The sequence below is a fragment of the Rutidosis leptorrhynchoides genome, chromosome 10 (assembly GCF_046630445.1).
Source record: "Rutidosis leptorrhynchoides isolate AG116_Rl617_1_P2 chromosome 10, CSIRO_AGI_Rlap_v1, whole genome shotgun sequence".
Lineage (NCBI taxonomy): Eukaryota > Viridiplantae > Streptophyta > Magnoliopsida > Asterales > Asteraceae > Rutidosis > Rutidosis leptorrhynchoides.
Window position 1 is genome coordinate 321183221 of NC_092342.1, and position 12975 is coordinate 321196195.

Here is a 12975-nt window from a genome sequence, read left to right on the forward strand (position 1 = left end):
TATTTCTTCATGACGCTCAGTGCTTGGAACGGGTGTTGTCGCAGTTTCTTTTACGTCTTCCATTTCCTCTTCAGATTCCTCCTCTTCCTCTATTTCTTCGCTGGGATCCTCTTATTCCATTTCTGGGTCCTCTATAGACTGTGATTCGACACCCATCTCGATATCATCGGCTGATGGTAATGACTCATCATCAGAAGTGATCCGTCTGGTGGAAATAGCAAAAATCTCTGCATATCCAGAAAGATCGGTTGGTCGATCAATTTTGAAGGTAACGCTCTCCCCATGTGATCGTAAGATCATGGTTTGATTGTACACATCAATGACAATCCTAGTCGTATTCATGAAAGGTCTTTCTAACACTATTGGGGTGTGTAGGTCTTCCTTAATATCCATTACTACGAAATCCATAGGATACAAGAATTTATCGACTTTCACCAAGACGTTCTCAACTATGCCCTTAGGATATCGAATTGTATGATCGGCAAGTTGGATTATCATTTTGGTTGGTGACAAGTCTCATAACTCTAATCTCTTGTAGAGAGAGTAGGGGATTAGGTTGATACTTGCTCCTAAATCTGCTAGCGCATGAATGGTTCCAGATTAGTAGATTGAACACGGGAAAACGAATCGACCCGTATCTCCTAGCTTAGGTGGTAGAGAGTTTCTGAGTAATGCAGAGCATTCTTCACTCAGTGGAATTTTGTTAGAGTCTGGTATCCTCTCCTTTGTAGAAAGAAGCCTTCGGATGTATCTCTTCTGGTTGGGAACTTTGGACATGGTGTCTAGGAATCTGCCATCAAGTTTGAAGGAATCAAGCTTGGATGGTTCTTCTTGTAGCCTTCCAGGATAAGGTATGCAAACTGGAGTTTCAGGGGTTAGCTTCTGAGTATATGTTGATTTGTTCTTGAGCCTAGCTGACCTTCTCCGTGGTTCTTCCTCTGGGATTACGGAATCCATTTGCTTTGCTTCTTCTATTTGGGGATTCTGGATAGTATTACTTGGCAATCTTCCCTGCGGTCGGGTTTCAAGGCGTTGTGATAACTGTCCGAGCTGCGTTTCCAAACTTTTGAGCAGAACCAATTGATTTCTCATTAGTATCTCCGTCTGATCTTGTCTGGTTGCAGTTCTCTGATTTAACTGTTGTTGTACTTGGATGAACTGAGTTAACTGATCATCAGCTCCGAGAGTGGGGTTAGTTGCTTTTGTAATCTGGGTGGTAGGGGAATTCTCCTCAACGGGAGGACCAGTGAGTGGAAGTGGTTGATCGTAGGTCAATTGAGATTGTTGGGCTAGATAAGGTGGATAGCGATAGCGGAAAGGTTGATTGCTTCGCTGAAATTGATTAACCCTTGGTGGTTGATTGAATCCGGGATTTGGTGAACGAGCTGGGTATTGAACGTAACAGACTGAACCGTCAGGGTTTTCGTACTCAACTTGATAGTCTTCAGTAGGTTGCGGGTTGGTACAATTAACACAAGCCTGAGCTTGGTTAACCTGCTGCAGTTGCGTCTTCAATTCTCTGAGTTGCTTGGCAAGAGATTCCATCTTATCTGTGAGGGATTTGATGGCCTCCGTTTGATTGTTAAGTGCAGAGAGTGGGGCAGATGATGAAGTTGTTTCACCACTGTTCCAGTCATGATGATGCATCGTCATGTTCTCGAGCAATTCCCATGCTTCATCTGCGGTTTGGTTCATCAGATTCCCTTGAGCTGCTGCATCGATCGTCGTCCTATGATTTACCGTAAGACCATTGTAGAAGGTACAGATTTGGGCTGACCGTTCTAACTGGTGATTAGGGCATTTCTTCAGCAGGGTTTTGAAACGCTCCCATGCAGTGTAAATAGATTCATCATAACTTTGTTTGAAGTTAATGATGTCATTCTTCAGTTTGGTTTGTTTTGAAGGAGGAAAATATTTGGTTAGGAATTTAGTCGCCATCTCCGTCCATGACGTGATGAAATCTTTTTCCAGTCCTTCAAACCAAGTTTGAGCATGATGAGTGAGAGAATAGGGGAACAAGTATAGCCGGACTATATCTTGTCCTATCCCTGGCTGTTTGTAGGAGTTCGAAAGAGATATGAATTTATCAAGGTGAGAATTAGGATCGTCATTCGGTAATCCATGAAACTGACAGCTATTCTGAATGAGCTGGATGATGTGATGTTTTAACTCGAACGAGTGTCCTTGAATCTCTGGAAATCTGATTGGTCCTCATCGACCTTCAATCGAGGGTTTAGTGTTTTTTGCTAAAGTAACGCGTAACGCCATTTGGTTTCTGATTCGTGCTTCTTTGCGTGCTTTAGAGATTATTGCGTCTGGATCATGTACAAATAACAACGGCCCTGGTCTAGATCGGGTTTGGGCCATACACTGGGTATGCCTTTTTGTTTTTAATTTTCGCAAATAAGCTAAATTATAATAAGCTAAACTAAACTAATCTAATTCTAAGGTAATCTAAGGTAATCTAATGTAATCTAATCTAAGGTAAACTAAAGTAATCTAAAGTAATCTAATCTAATTAACTAACTATCCTATGGTGGAATATGTTTTTGGTTCTGGCTACTAATTCCCTGGTATTTCGATAACAAAGCTTCGCACAAACTATTCAACAAACCAAGTGGCCAGGCCGACTACGGAGAGGCAGGATCCTTTTAGTCCCAATATAATTGGAGACTATTCGAAAAATCCAATAACCAAGTCCGTGTATAATTGTCTTTCTTAGACACCACTAAATGCTTGCGAATAAGTTTGATTGAAAACAGTATTACCTGATACCAGTTCCCTGGCAGCGGCGCCAAAAACTAGTAGGTCTCTTGATATGGCCGAAACGGACGGTTTTTATTTGCGCGGTGTCGTTAGGCCGCGGCTCGCCAGGATCAACCACTCGTGGGAGAGGGTACTGTTTTAAATTTATATTTAGCCGGTCCTATATCTTACTACTCCTTATAAGTAAGGGAAGTATGACCTAGAGTCGTATTTTTGAGATATCAGTAACATCGAACCTATATTGTAGCCTAAGATAGTTAGGGAGTAGTGGATATTTATTTTGGGATTTTCTAATTTATAAGATAGATAAAGTAAATGCGATAAAATTTGTAATTCAGATAAGGTTAAAGTAAGTGCATACTATGAATTCATCAGTTATTTGGCCGAGATTATGAAATGCTGGCTCATGAATAGGCAGAGGCCTTGTATTCATTACACTGGTCCTAAACGCCCCTGTCATAAGACATGTCACTGGGTACTGCGTTAGGCTTGAAGATTCTGAATAGACAGCAACGTCCCTTACCCCCGACGCTCGTGCAGTCTGACTACAGGCATACACGTTCAGACGGCTCATCCAATTGAGCGACTCGGTTGGGTGACGTATTAACATTCCAAAATGGTCTAAACTTTCTTAAGCATAATAGAATACAGGTTTACCATATCCGAGAGACGTGATGTGTTTCAAAGCTTTCGTTAATGATTGGTAAAAGATAGTTAGGCCCTTAAAAAGAGTTCAACCATAAAGAACACCATGGCCAAGTCAAGTTGACTTCCATGAACACGTTCGGTTATCCTAACGGTCCAATCCTTTATGTGTCTAAACAAACAGTTCCTTAATTAACTAAGAATCCCTCAAGCGGGGTGCAATGTTTGAGACCGCGTTATGGTGCAGTGTACTGGTCAACACTAACCGTGTTCCATGGCCTTACTTAGTAGAGGTACAGCTTACAACAACCGCTGTGCTTCAGCGTGCACGTACGAAGTTTATATGCTTGGTGACTACACTAGCATGGTCTAGGACCGACAATGTACTAGGGGCCTAGTCAGATGTTTCACTACGAAAGAGTCCTCAGTCGAAATCCAAAGCTCGATAGACTTACTACAACCAGTGTGCCTCGGTCGATCTTACGTTGTATCCGATAGACTTCTCTTACCAAGGGGTGACACAGATAGTGTACTCTGAATCGGGGTTCGCGACTTCCCAATAACAGAGCCTATAACTACGTTCTATTAGTTGGAAAAGCGATTGAGTTTAAAGCATAATCGGAAAGCATTTCGACAACATACACAGACCATAATATTATTTCGGCATTATAACTGCTTACATCATAGCATACACTAAAGATAACTACTCGCTAATCATGGCAATAATATCATAAAACATTATATAAGATAAAGGATAGAAGTACCAGTAGATTATACGAGTTCCGAATACAAAAGTGACAACTTCAAGACTCCAGACCGCTCCTAATACAATCTTCAGCGTTCGCCTCCGGGTACTTAATTTCCCGCTCGGGGGTGAGAAGGCCTTGAAAGTATGACTAGTATTGTACAAGAGAGAGAAAGAAGTGAATTGAAGTGTGTTTTGGAATGAATGACAAAGACCCTTTAAATAGACTTGAAAATTGCCAAATACGCCTGGCAGGCCGTTTGGCAGGCCGTATGGCAGGCCGTATTTGGCAGGCCGTATGCAAGGCAGGCCGTTTGGTGGCTCGTGTGGTGGCACGTATATGGCAGGCCGTTTCCATACTGGCAGGCCGTATGGCTTGCTGGTCAGCCTGAATTAGCTGGATCATAACTTGATTTCTTGTCTTTCACCGTTTTCGCTCTAGAATCTTCGTTTTAGCTCCGATTCTCTTGATTCTTTTTGCACCATCTTTGTAATTACTTGTTCTTCAATTCTAACCGACGAAGTAGGTATTTTACTGACAAAGTTCGAATCTTTCTTGTTTTTGGGCCTTAATACCGGGGTGAAAACGTGACTTTTTAGCCGATATCAATAAGCTACATCTTCTACAACTAAACATTTCTTCAAGTTTGCCACTTAATTTCATCTTAAACATCCTTTGTATCTTGATGATTACAAACTGCGTTCAAACTTTTCATGATTCTTGAAAACACCTCAATCGAGAGGATGAACCAACCGCACTTCATCTACGGAAGAAAAGATTGATGCATATAGTTATGCACCTGAAAACACTCGGAACCTGAGTAAACATTTAACACGTATCTGTGCTAGCTCCTTTGATATTGTTATTATCGAAAATAACATTACAATTCTTTTTCAAATTAGCTAATTTTGTCACAGCTCCAACAAATCAACTTCAATTTTTCATTCGAATAAACCTTATTATAAAGATTATCCCTTCATCATTGTTACCGAAGAATCGTTTATATCCCACCACATTAGCAGTAAACTTACCATCAACTTCATTGATCTTTGACTTTCCGAAAAATCATTATATTCATTGAAACCCTATCATGTACTCATCTGCATCTTGGAACGGTAAATGCCATACCAAAAAGCTTCAATCATTAATCTTGAATTTCGCAGCAATTCTATGCCTACAGTTATATATGTACCTATGACATCTATCTTCTAAACTTACGTACTTCAATGGTGAACTTTTGAAAAGCACCCCAAACTATGAATTAGTTCTCCGAATTTTTGGAAAATGCTGATGAAGCAGCAAAAACTGTAAACGACCTCAACAGCCAAAAGTTTGATGATAAAGAATAATGTGTTGGAAAATCTCAGAAAAATATAAGGTTTGAAATTAGAAAACAAATTGAGCAAACCATGAAGGAGGCTGTGGACAAATCACAAAGACTAAACCTGCCTTCAAAGAATACAAATGATTCAGTATCTGCTGAAGTCATTAACGAATACCTTGCTCCTGACTCTAAACCTTTACGGACAAATCTTCCTCATCATCCATCAATATTAGAAATTCTAAGATATCATTGTATCTTTCATTATAAATATACTCGATATTTCTGAAGATACCTTCATAACTATTCTTATCTGAAATCAATTATCTCTTCGCGCTATATGTGTCACATTACAAAAGAAACTGTTTTAGTTACTAAAGTCTAAAACCTTCGAGTTTAAAGTATGAATGTTTTTGAAGTAGTGTTGAGAACTGAAGCATGAGTTAGTATAATATAATGACACTTGATCAACGTGATTATATTAAAGTAAGTCATGCTGAGTTTTTAAAGGAACGTGATGATTCACAGATCATAACGTCATCATGTGCCATGTTACAAGACTCTCTCATTCTACTTCACCTCCGAACATATCAATAAAATGTATTATTGATAGTTCTATCCTCAGTAATTCTGGTAATTTAACCAATCAAATCGTGATAATACGTTCCTTCGTGCTTAGAACGTTATAATCGTTCGAAACTCTATACCTACGAGTTCTGGACCATTATTCGCTTGATTTAAAGTCGGGAAGAGAAAACAAGAGCATGAAGCTCCGAAATATAAGGAAAAATATAAAGCCCGATAACAACACCGGAAGTACAAACCGTGTATATCAAGGTTTATCGCAACATAAAGACACGGGAGAATTAAAAATACTATAACCCCAAGGGCGAAGTAGAAGTAAGCATATTCCTCTGGTGGAAGTTGGAAAAGGAGAATGATTGTTGCAATAGTCAGGATAAGGACAAGGATCAGAACTGGATTACGCATTTTCACAATCTTTTGAAATTGCGAATTGAGTATAGGAGTGGTAAAAGTAATGGAATGAAAGAAGTTAATTTATAGTGAAATATTTGATAAAGAAATCAAGGCAGATTTCCGCATTTAATTAGAGAGATCCTAATTTCCTTAATTTCTGAAGAATCAAATCTTATATAGCCTTCAAAGATTTTCTTTAAATTCCTTGAATTCCGAAAATCCACCGTGACTACGTCAAAAGTTAAGACGAATCTTGTTTTCTAAAATCAAACCTGACTACGTCAAGAGTTATTACGAATATTTATTTCATTCATTTCACTCTTTTGTGATGGCTTCACTCGTACTCTTCGCGAAATCGAATTGTTTTATCCATATTACTCAATGATGATAAAACTCTATTTATCAACTCATATTCGTCATGAAAACATTTTTATTGTTAGCCATGACGATTTCGATCAAATTTCGGGACGAAATTTCTTTAACGGGTAGGTAATGTGACGACCCGGAAATTTCTGATCAAATTTAAACTTAATCTTATTATGATTTCGACACGATAAGAAAAGCCTGTATTGTTGAGTCTAAAAAATATTTGAACTACTTTTATAGATTCAGTTAACCTGTGACTATTCCCGACGATTCACGAACAACTAATTGTTAATAGATACATATATATTTCTATGTATAGATATATATAGTAATTTGAAATATTATTTGAAATAATATATTATTACAAGTTAAAATATAGTTATTGTATTAACACTAATATTATTGTTACTACTTTCATTATTATTAATATTAATGTCAATATTAGTATTATTAATATTATTATCATTATTATTGACATGGTTATAAATACTATTATAAAAATAAGTAAAAATTATAATCTAGTTGTAATGTAAATATTATTAATTATTATTATTATTATAGTTATCATTTTTAAAAATTATTATTATTACTCTTTTTATTATTATTGTTGATGTTAATTTTATTATTGCTGTTATTGTTGTTAAAATTAATAATTTTTAATATTATCATTAATTGTTAGTATTATAATTATGTATAATGAAACTTAGAGTTATTATTATGATTACCATTATTAATTAGTGCTATTATATTTTAATTATTAATACTATTATTATTACTAATATATGTATTATTATTATTATTATTATTATTATTATTATTATTATTATTATTATTATTATTATTATTATTATTATTAGGCTTATTATTAGTATTATGATAAAAATAATAAAAGTTACCATTTATTATTACTAACAAGTAAAAAAAAATTACAAATATGACTACTATTATTATTAACATTATCATTACTAGTAATATTATATTAGTATTAATATTATCATTAACATTACTAAAAGTAAATACTAATATTATTAATCTTACCATTTTAATAATATTAACAATATTATGAATATGACTAGTATTATTAATATTATTATAAAAATAATACAATTTATTAGTACTTTCATAAAAATTAGTATTATTATCATTTTAAAAATAGTATAACTATTATTATTAACATAAAGTATATTAATAGGTTATTATCATTATTTTTATCATTACTAATATTAACTTAGTATAATTAGAACCACTGTTTGGATAAACGAATGAAATACATAAATATATATATTCAACACATATAACATAACAAAATATATTTTTTATTATATAAAAGGAATATATGAAATATAAATATATTATTAATATAAAAATAACATCATTAATAAGTTATATATATAAACTTATTCGATTACGAGTATGTGTATTAATATATATACACAAATGATATAGGTTCGTGAATCTGAGGCCAACCCTGCATTGTTCAGTATCGTCATATGTATTTTTACTACAAAATACAGTATAGTGAGTTTCATTACTCCCTTTTTATATATATTTTTGGGACTGAGAATACATGCGCTGATTTTATTAATGTTTTACGAAATAGACACAAGTAATCAAAAACTACATTCTATGGTTGGATTATGAATATTGAATATCACCCCTTTTTAGCTTGGTAACCTAATAATTAGGAAACGGGTATGGCCCCTAATTGACGCGAATCCTAAAGATAGATCTATGGACCTCGACAAGTCCCATCTGGGGTAAAGATGCTTTAGTACTTCGAGATTATTATTATTATACATACGAGAGGTTCTGTTTGGGGATATTCTATGCATTAAAGTTAAGTCGGTTATCAAGCATTCACTATATGAATGATTTTTAATTCGCGGGTTACGCGTGTTATTTCGTACTGGGGTTACGTGTACAATTAAATATATGAAATCTCGTGATCTATTAAAATGATAGAAATGATCAATTATGATAAACTAATGAACTCACCAACCTTTTGGTTGACACTTTAAAGCATGTTTATTCTCATGTATGAAAGAAATCTTCTGCTGTGCATTTGCTCATTCTAGAGATATTACTTGGAGTCATTTATGACATATTTCAAAAGATGTTGCATTCGAGTCGTTGAGTTCATCAAGATTATTATTAAGTCAATTATAGTTGGATATATTATGAAATGGTATGCATGCCGTCAACTTTCGATGTAATAAAAGTTTGTCTTCTAAAAACGAATGCAATGTTTGTAAAATGTATCATATAGAGGTCAAGTAACTCGTGATGTAACCAAATGTAATGTATTCGTCCAGATGGATTAGGACGGGTCGTCTCAATGAGCTATTGTTAGAGCACTCCCGACAGTGGTGTAGTGAGATCGCCCTCTTCTTACCCTGGTGAGCAGAGGCGGAGTCAGGAAATTGATTGAAGGAGGCAAAAAATTTTGTGAAAGGATACATAAATATTATCTTGTAATAATATAAAAAAAATTCATATCGTAAATAAATGTAGACAAATCTCATATGTAAAAATAAAAACTCAATATTCAATTACATAATGTTTTATAACTACGTAAAATGCATCTTTTTATGTTTTTAGATAATTTATTTTATATTTAACAAAAATTTTAAATGTATTTCTCTGTTTTAATTTGTAGAATGTATATTCATAAGTTGACTTACTATCTATCTATATCTATAGTTTCTATTAAAATGCTATAATGATGATGTCATTATTAGGTTAATTCATTTGTTAAAAAAAATCAAAAAACAAAAGAAAAAAATATAAGCATGGTGGGTGATGTCATTAATCTAAATAATTTTGAATTAAAATTAAATCTTATTAATTAATTATTATTATTAAATCTTATTAATAATTATTTTAATTATTAAAATTAAATAATTTTGAATTATTTTAAATAGTTATTTTGAATTGAGTACGAGAAGGTATAAAAGCTAAGTAGAAGGAAACCAATTCTAAATTTATATTTTAATTTATACTTTTAAAATAAAATAACAACCAATATTATCTCTTATGATTGGATGTGGTTTATTTAATATGCATTTTAGGTGTTTGATGAAATGTTCAGCTGACGAGTTTCTTAGTCGGACTTTCTGGTTTCACGGGTCATTAAACTAAATGACTTTAGCATTTACGTTCACTTAATACCTAAAATATATCATTAAACTTTTACGTTTAAACAGACCCGTGATTTCACGGGTCATTTCACTAGTAATATGATATACTCTGTATTCAAGATTTTATTTAACTGATATATTTGTATGTCAAGAGGTTAATATGAAATGTAAGATAATAGGTGAAGGGTCTAAATTGAAAAATGACAAAACTCATCCTCTTCATCGCCTCACCTGCAAAAATCATAAACTCCATTTTTACTCGGACTAGATCTAAAATACAGTCTTTTTCTTCATCAAATCATAATAATTACCAGATAAATTATCATAGTTAGGGTAGGCTGAACACCCACAAACCCCTCTACTAGCTCCGTCCCTGTTGGTGAGGAAGAAGCCATTGGCAGCACCTTAGTCCTTCTTTAGCCCTCATCACCCCCTTCTCGTGATTTTTCTCAAACACATTTGAGGACGAAGTGGTTTGTTTTATTAACTTGTACTATAAGCTATAATGATTGTTTTTGGTTTATTTAAATAATATAGCGAGTCTTAATTTTCTGAGAATGTATGTGATGGTTGAAAGTGATTTAATCTTGGGTTAGTCCTCTCGATGAAGTATTGTTGTGGCGTTGATGTGACAGTTAGTGTTAATGAGAATGTTTGTCACGTGAACCATTGTCGTGCAGTAATATAATCTAAGGGATAGAATGTAACGGATGATCTGTGTAATTCGAAAAAATACAAGGACAATTGGTATAGTTAGGCGTAAATCACATGAACTAATGATATTATTTACTCTATTTAACAGTATTAATAGTTAATAATAATTAATTTTTTATTTCCATTATTCGTAAGAACAAAAAAGGTTGTATTTGAAAGATCAAGGCTAGAGATGACATCGTTCCGGGTTTGGACCGGGTTTAAGTAATCTCAGCCTCAAACCTGATTTAAAAAATTGTCCCAAACATGGAACCGCACTCATCGGATCACCATTTAGTTAATATCTAGCAAGTAAACGAGTCTCCCCATGGGTATTCGGGTCCCCATGTATTTACGAGTTACGAACTATCGGGCAAATGAGTTTTCCCACGAGTATTTTGGTATTTTGTTGGGTACACAGGTCAGGTGATCCGACATACTGGCCTAGTAATCAGATTTACGGGCCGGGTTATCGAGTATATGAATTCATGTCTTGTTCATGTATACGGACTTGATAATCGAGTTTGTGTTTAAAATCATCCGATGCAAAAAATTAAAAACCATCTCATACCCCACCCTAGACCTATTTAACCGGATCAAAAATATCGGATTTCACGTATGTCTTCGAGTAAGGGTTTTTTTTACATCACTAATCGGCCAGGGCCAGCTATCTCTACACCATCGAGACTTTATTATCTATTATTTATCTATAGTTAAAATTTGAAGATTTAAAAATTACGGAGTAAAAGGAAATGAAAGAAGAGCAAGAAAAAAAGATAAAAATGCTCCTTTTATAGAGTGTTCTTCGTTGAAACTATAATCACATTTAACCTATTACCTGCCATTTATCTCTACCTTCTCTGCCTCGTTGTGACTCAACTATGTCGTCGGAAGTCACAAGTTCTGAAGGTGAGAAAGACGCTACTTGTTATATTTAGAGTACGGTTTGATTTTGCTAAATCTAGGGTTTTCAATTTTTAGGTTCAATTAGAGATGTGCATACTAAGATTCTCTATTAGTTTGCTGTGGATTTGATGTTGATACATGATATTAATATTTAATTCGTGCTCATATTCCTATGCTTTTTTCCTGCAGTCTGAACTTAGTTAATGAAGCCCTAAAAATGTCGTCTGAAGGCATTATTTGTATTCCATCTGATTTAATAACTGAAATCCTATATCGCCTTCCGTCCAAATCTGTTGGTCGTTTCAGGTGTGTTTCAAAAGAATGGTCATCTCTACTTTCATCACTAGAATTCATCAAAATCCATGAAACTACACTTAACCAATGTCATTTTTTTCTTTCACGTGTTGGTTATAATATACCTTATCATATTCCGTTTAGTCAATTCGAAGAAAAAGAGGCCGTACCAGTAGAGTTCCGCTTAAAGTTGCCTTATACCAAACCTGTTTTCTATGGTTCTTGCAATGGCCTTGTTTTGATGTCTAATCACCATGGTCATGTGCCTCATATGCTGGTATTTTAAACCCTACAACTAGAGAATATGTGGAACTGCCAAAATGTGAATTTGGTTCAGGGGATCTACTTATCGAATATAAGATTGGATTTGTTTATGATGCCGTGGCTGATGATTACAAGATTGTTACAGTATCTTGTTTTCCTCTTAATTATGTGTTTGGTCATGACTCATGACAATATGTTTGTTGCTGTTTATAGTCTTAGAACTAATACTTGGACGTGGGTCACTGATTATCCTTATAAGCGTCATCTGTGGACGAATAAACCAGATGGTTTTGTCAACGGTTTTCTACATTGGGTTACTAAGGATTATAATAATCTACCGGTTACCGTTGCCTTTTGTTTAGCCAATATGAAATTTAGTGAAGTTCCGTCACCTAATGATTGTGGTATACTGTTTAAATATTATTGTGAAGTTGTTACTTTTAATGGGAAGCTTGCTATTTTTCCGGATGGTGAAATTTGGTTGATGAAGGAATATGGGGTAAAAGAATCTTGGACTAAGATTATACTACATGGACTAGATGGAACTCGTATATCTCTGATTCAACCGAGGATTTTTAGTTACAATGAAAAGGTTCTGTTGGTAAGCGTCAATCAAATGTCTATGTATGACACTGAAGAAGGAAAGTTATGCAAACATATGTATGCTTCTCGGAATCTCAGGGGCTTTAATGTTAGTGCTATGTGTGTTGAAAGCCTTATTTCACTGAAATCAAGTGGGACCAGCAAGAAATTTGCATATATAAGTTATGGTATATGCATAACAGTAGGCTTAGTTTGCGTTTTACAATTCCTCTTATCAATTGTGGATGAAACGTAGAATTTGAATATGTTTTTAGTG

At 34.4% G+C, this 12975-nt stretch overlaps 2 protein-coding genes and 1 non-coding gene across 3 annotated transcripts; all 3 read left to right on the forward strand.

The window, feature by feature from the left end:
* The first annotated feature begins 1783 nt into the window (after positions 1–1783).
* LOC139873900 (small nucleolar RNA R71) lies at positions 1784–1890 on the forward strand. The gene has a single exon (XR_011767611.1). It is a non-coding gene; the product is annotated as a small nucleolar RNA R71 (small nucleolar RNA).
* Positions 1891–11775: 9885 nt separating this feature from the next.
* LOC139871281 (putative F-box protein At1g47300) lies at positions 11776–12305 on the forward strand. Its single transcript, XM_071859010.1, has 2 exons — positions 11776–12129; positions 12213–12305. The coding sequence occupies exons 1-2, from the start codon at positions 11776–11778 to the stop codon at positions 12303–12305; spliced, it is 447 nt and encodes a 148-aa protein (XP_071715111.1).
* Positions 12306–12309: 4 nt separating this feature from the next.
* On the forward strand, positions 12310–12954 carry LOC139871282 (F-box/kelch-repeat protein At3g06240-like). Its single transcript, XM_071859011.1, has one exon. It carries the CDS (start codon positions 12310–12312, stop codon positions 12952–12954), a length of 645 nt encoding a protein of 214 aa, XP_071715112.1.
* The last annotated feature ends 21 nt before the right edge of the window (positions 12955–12975 follow it).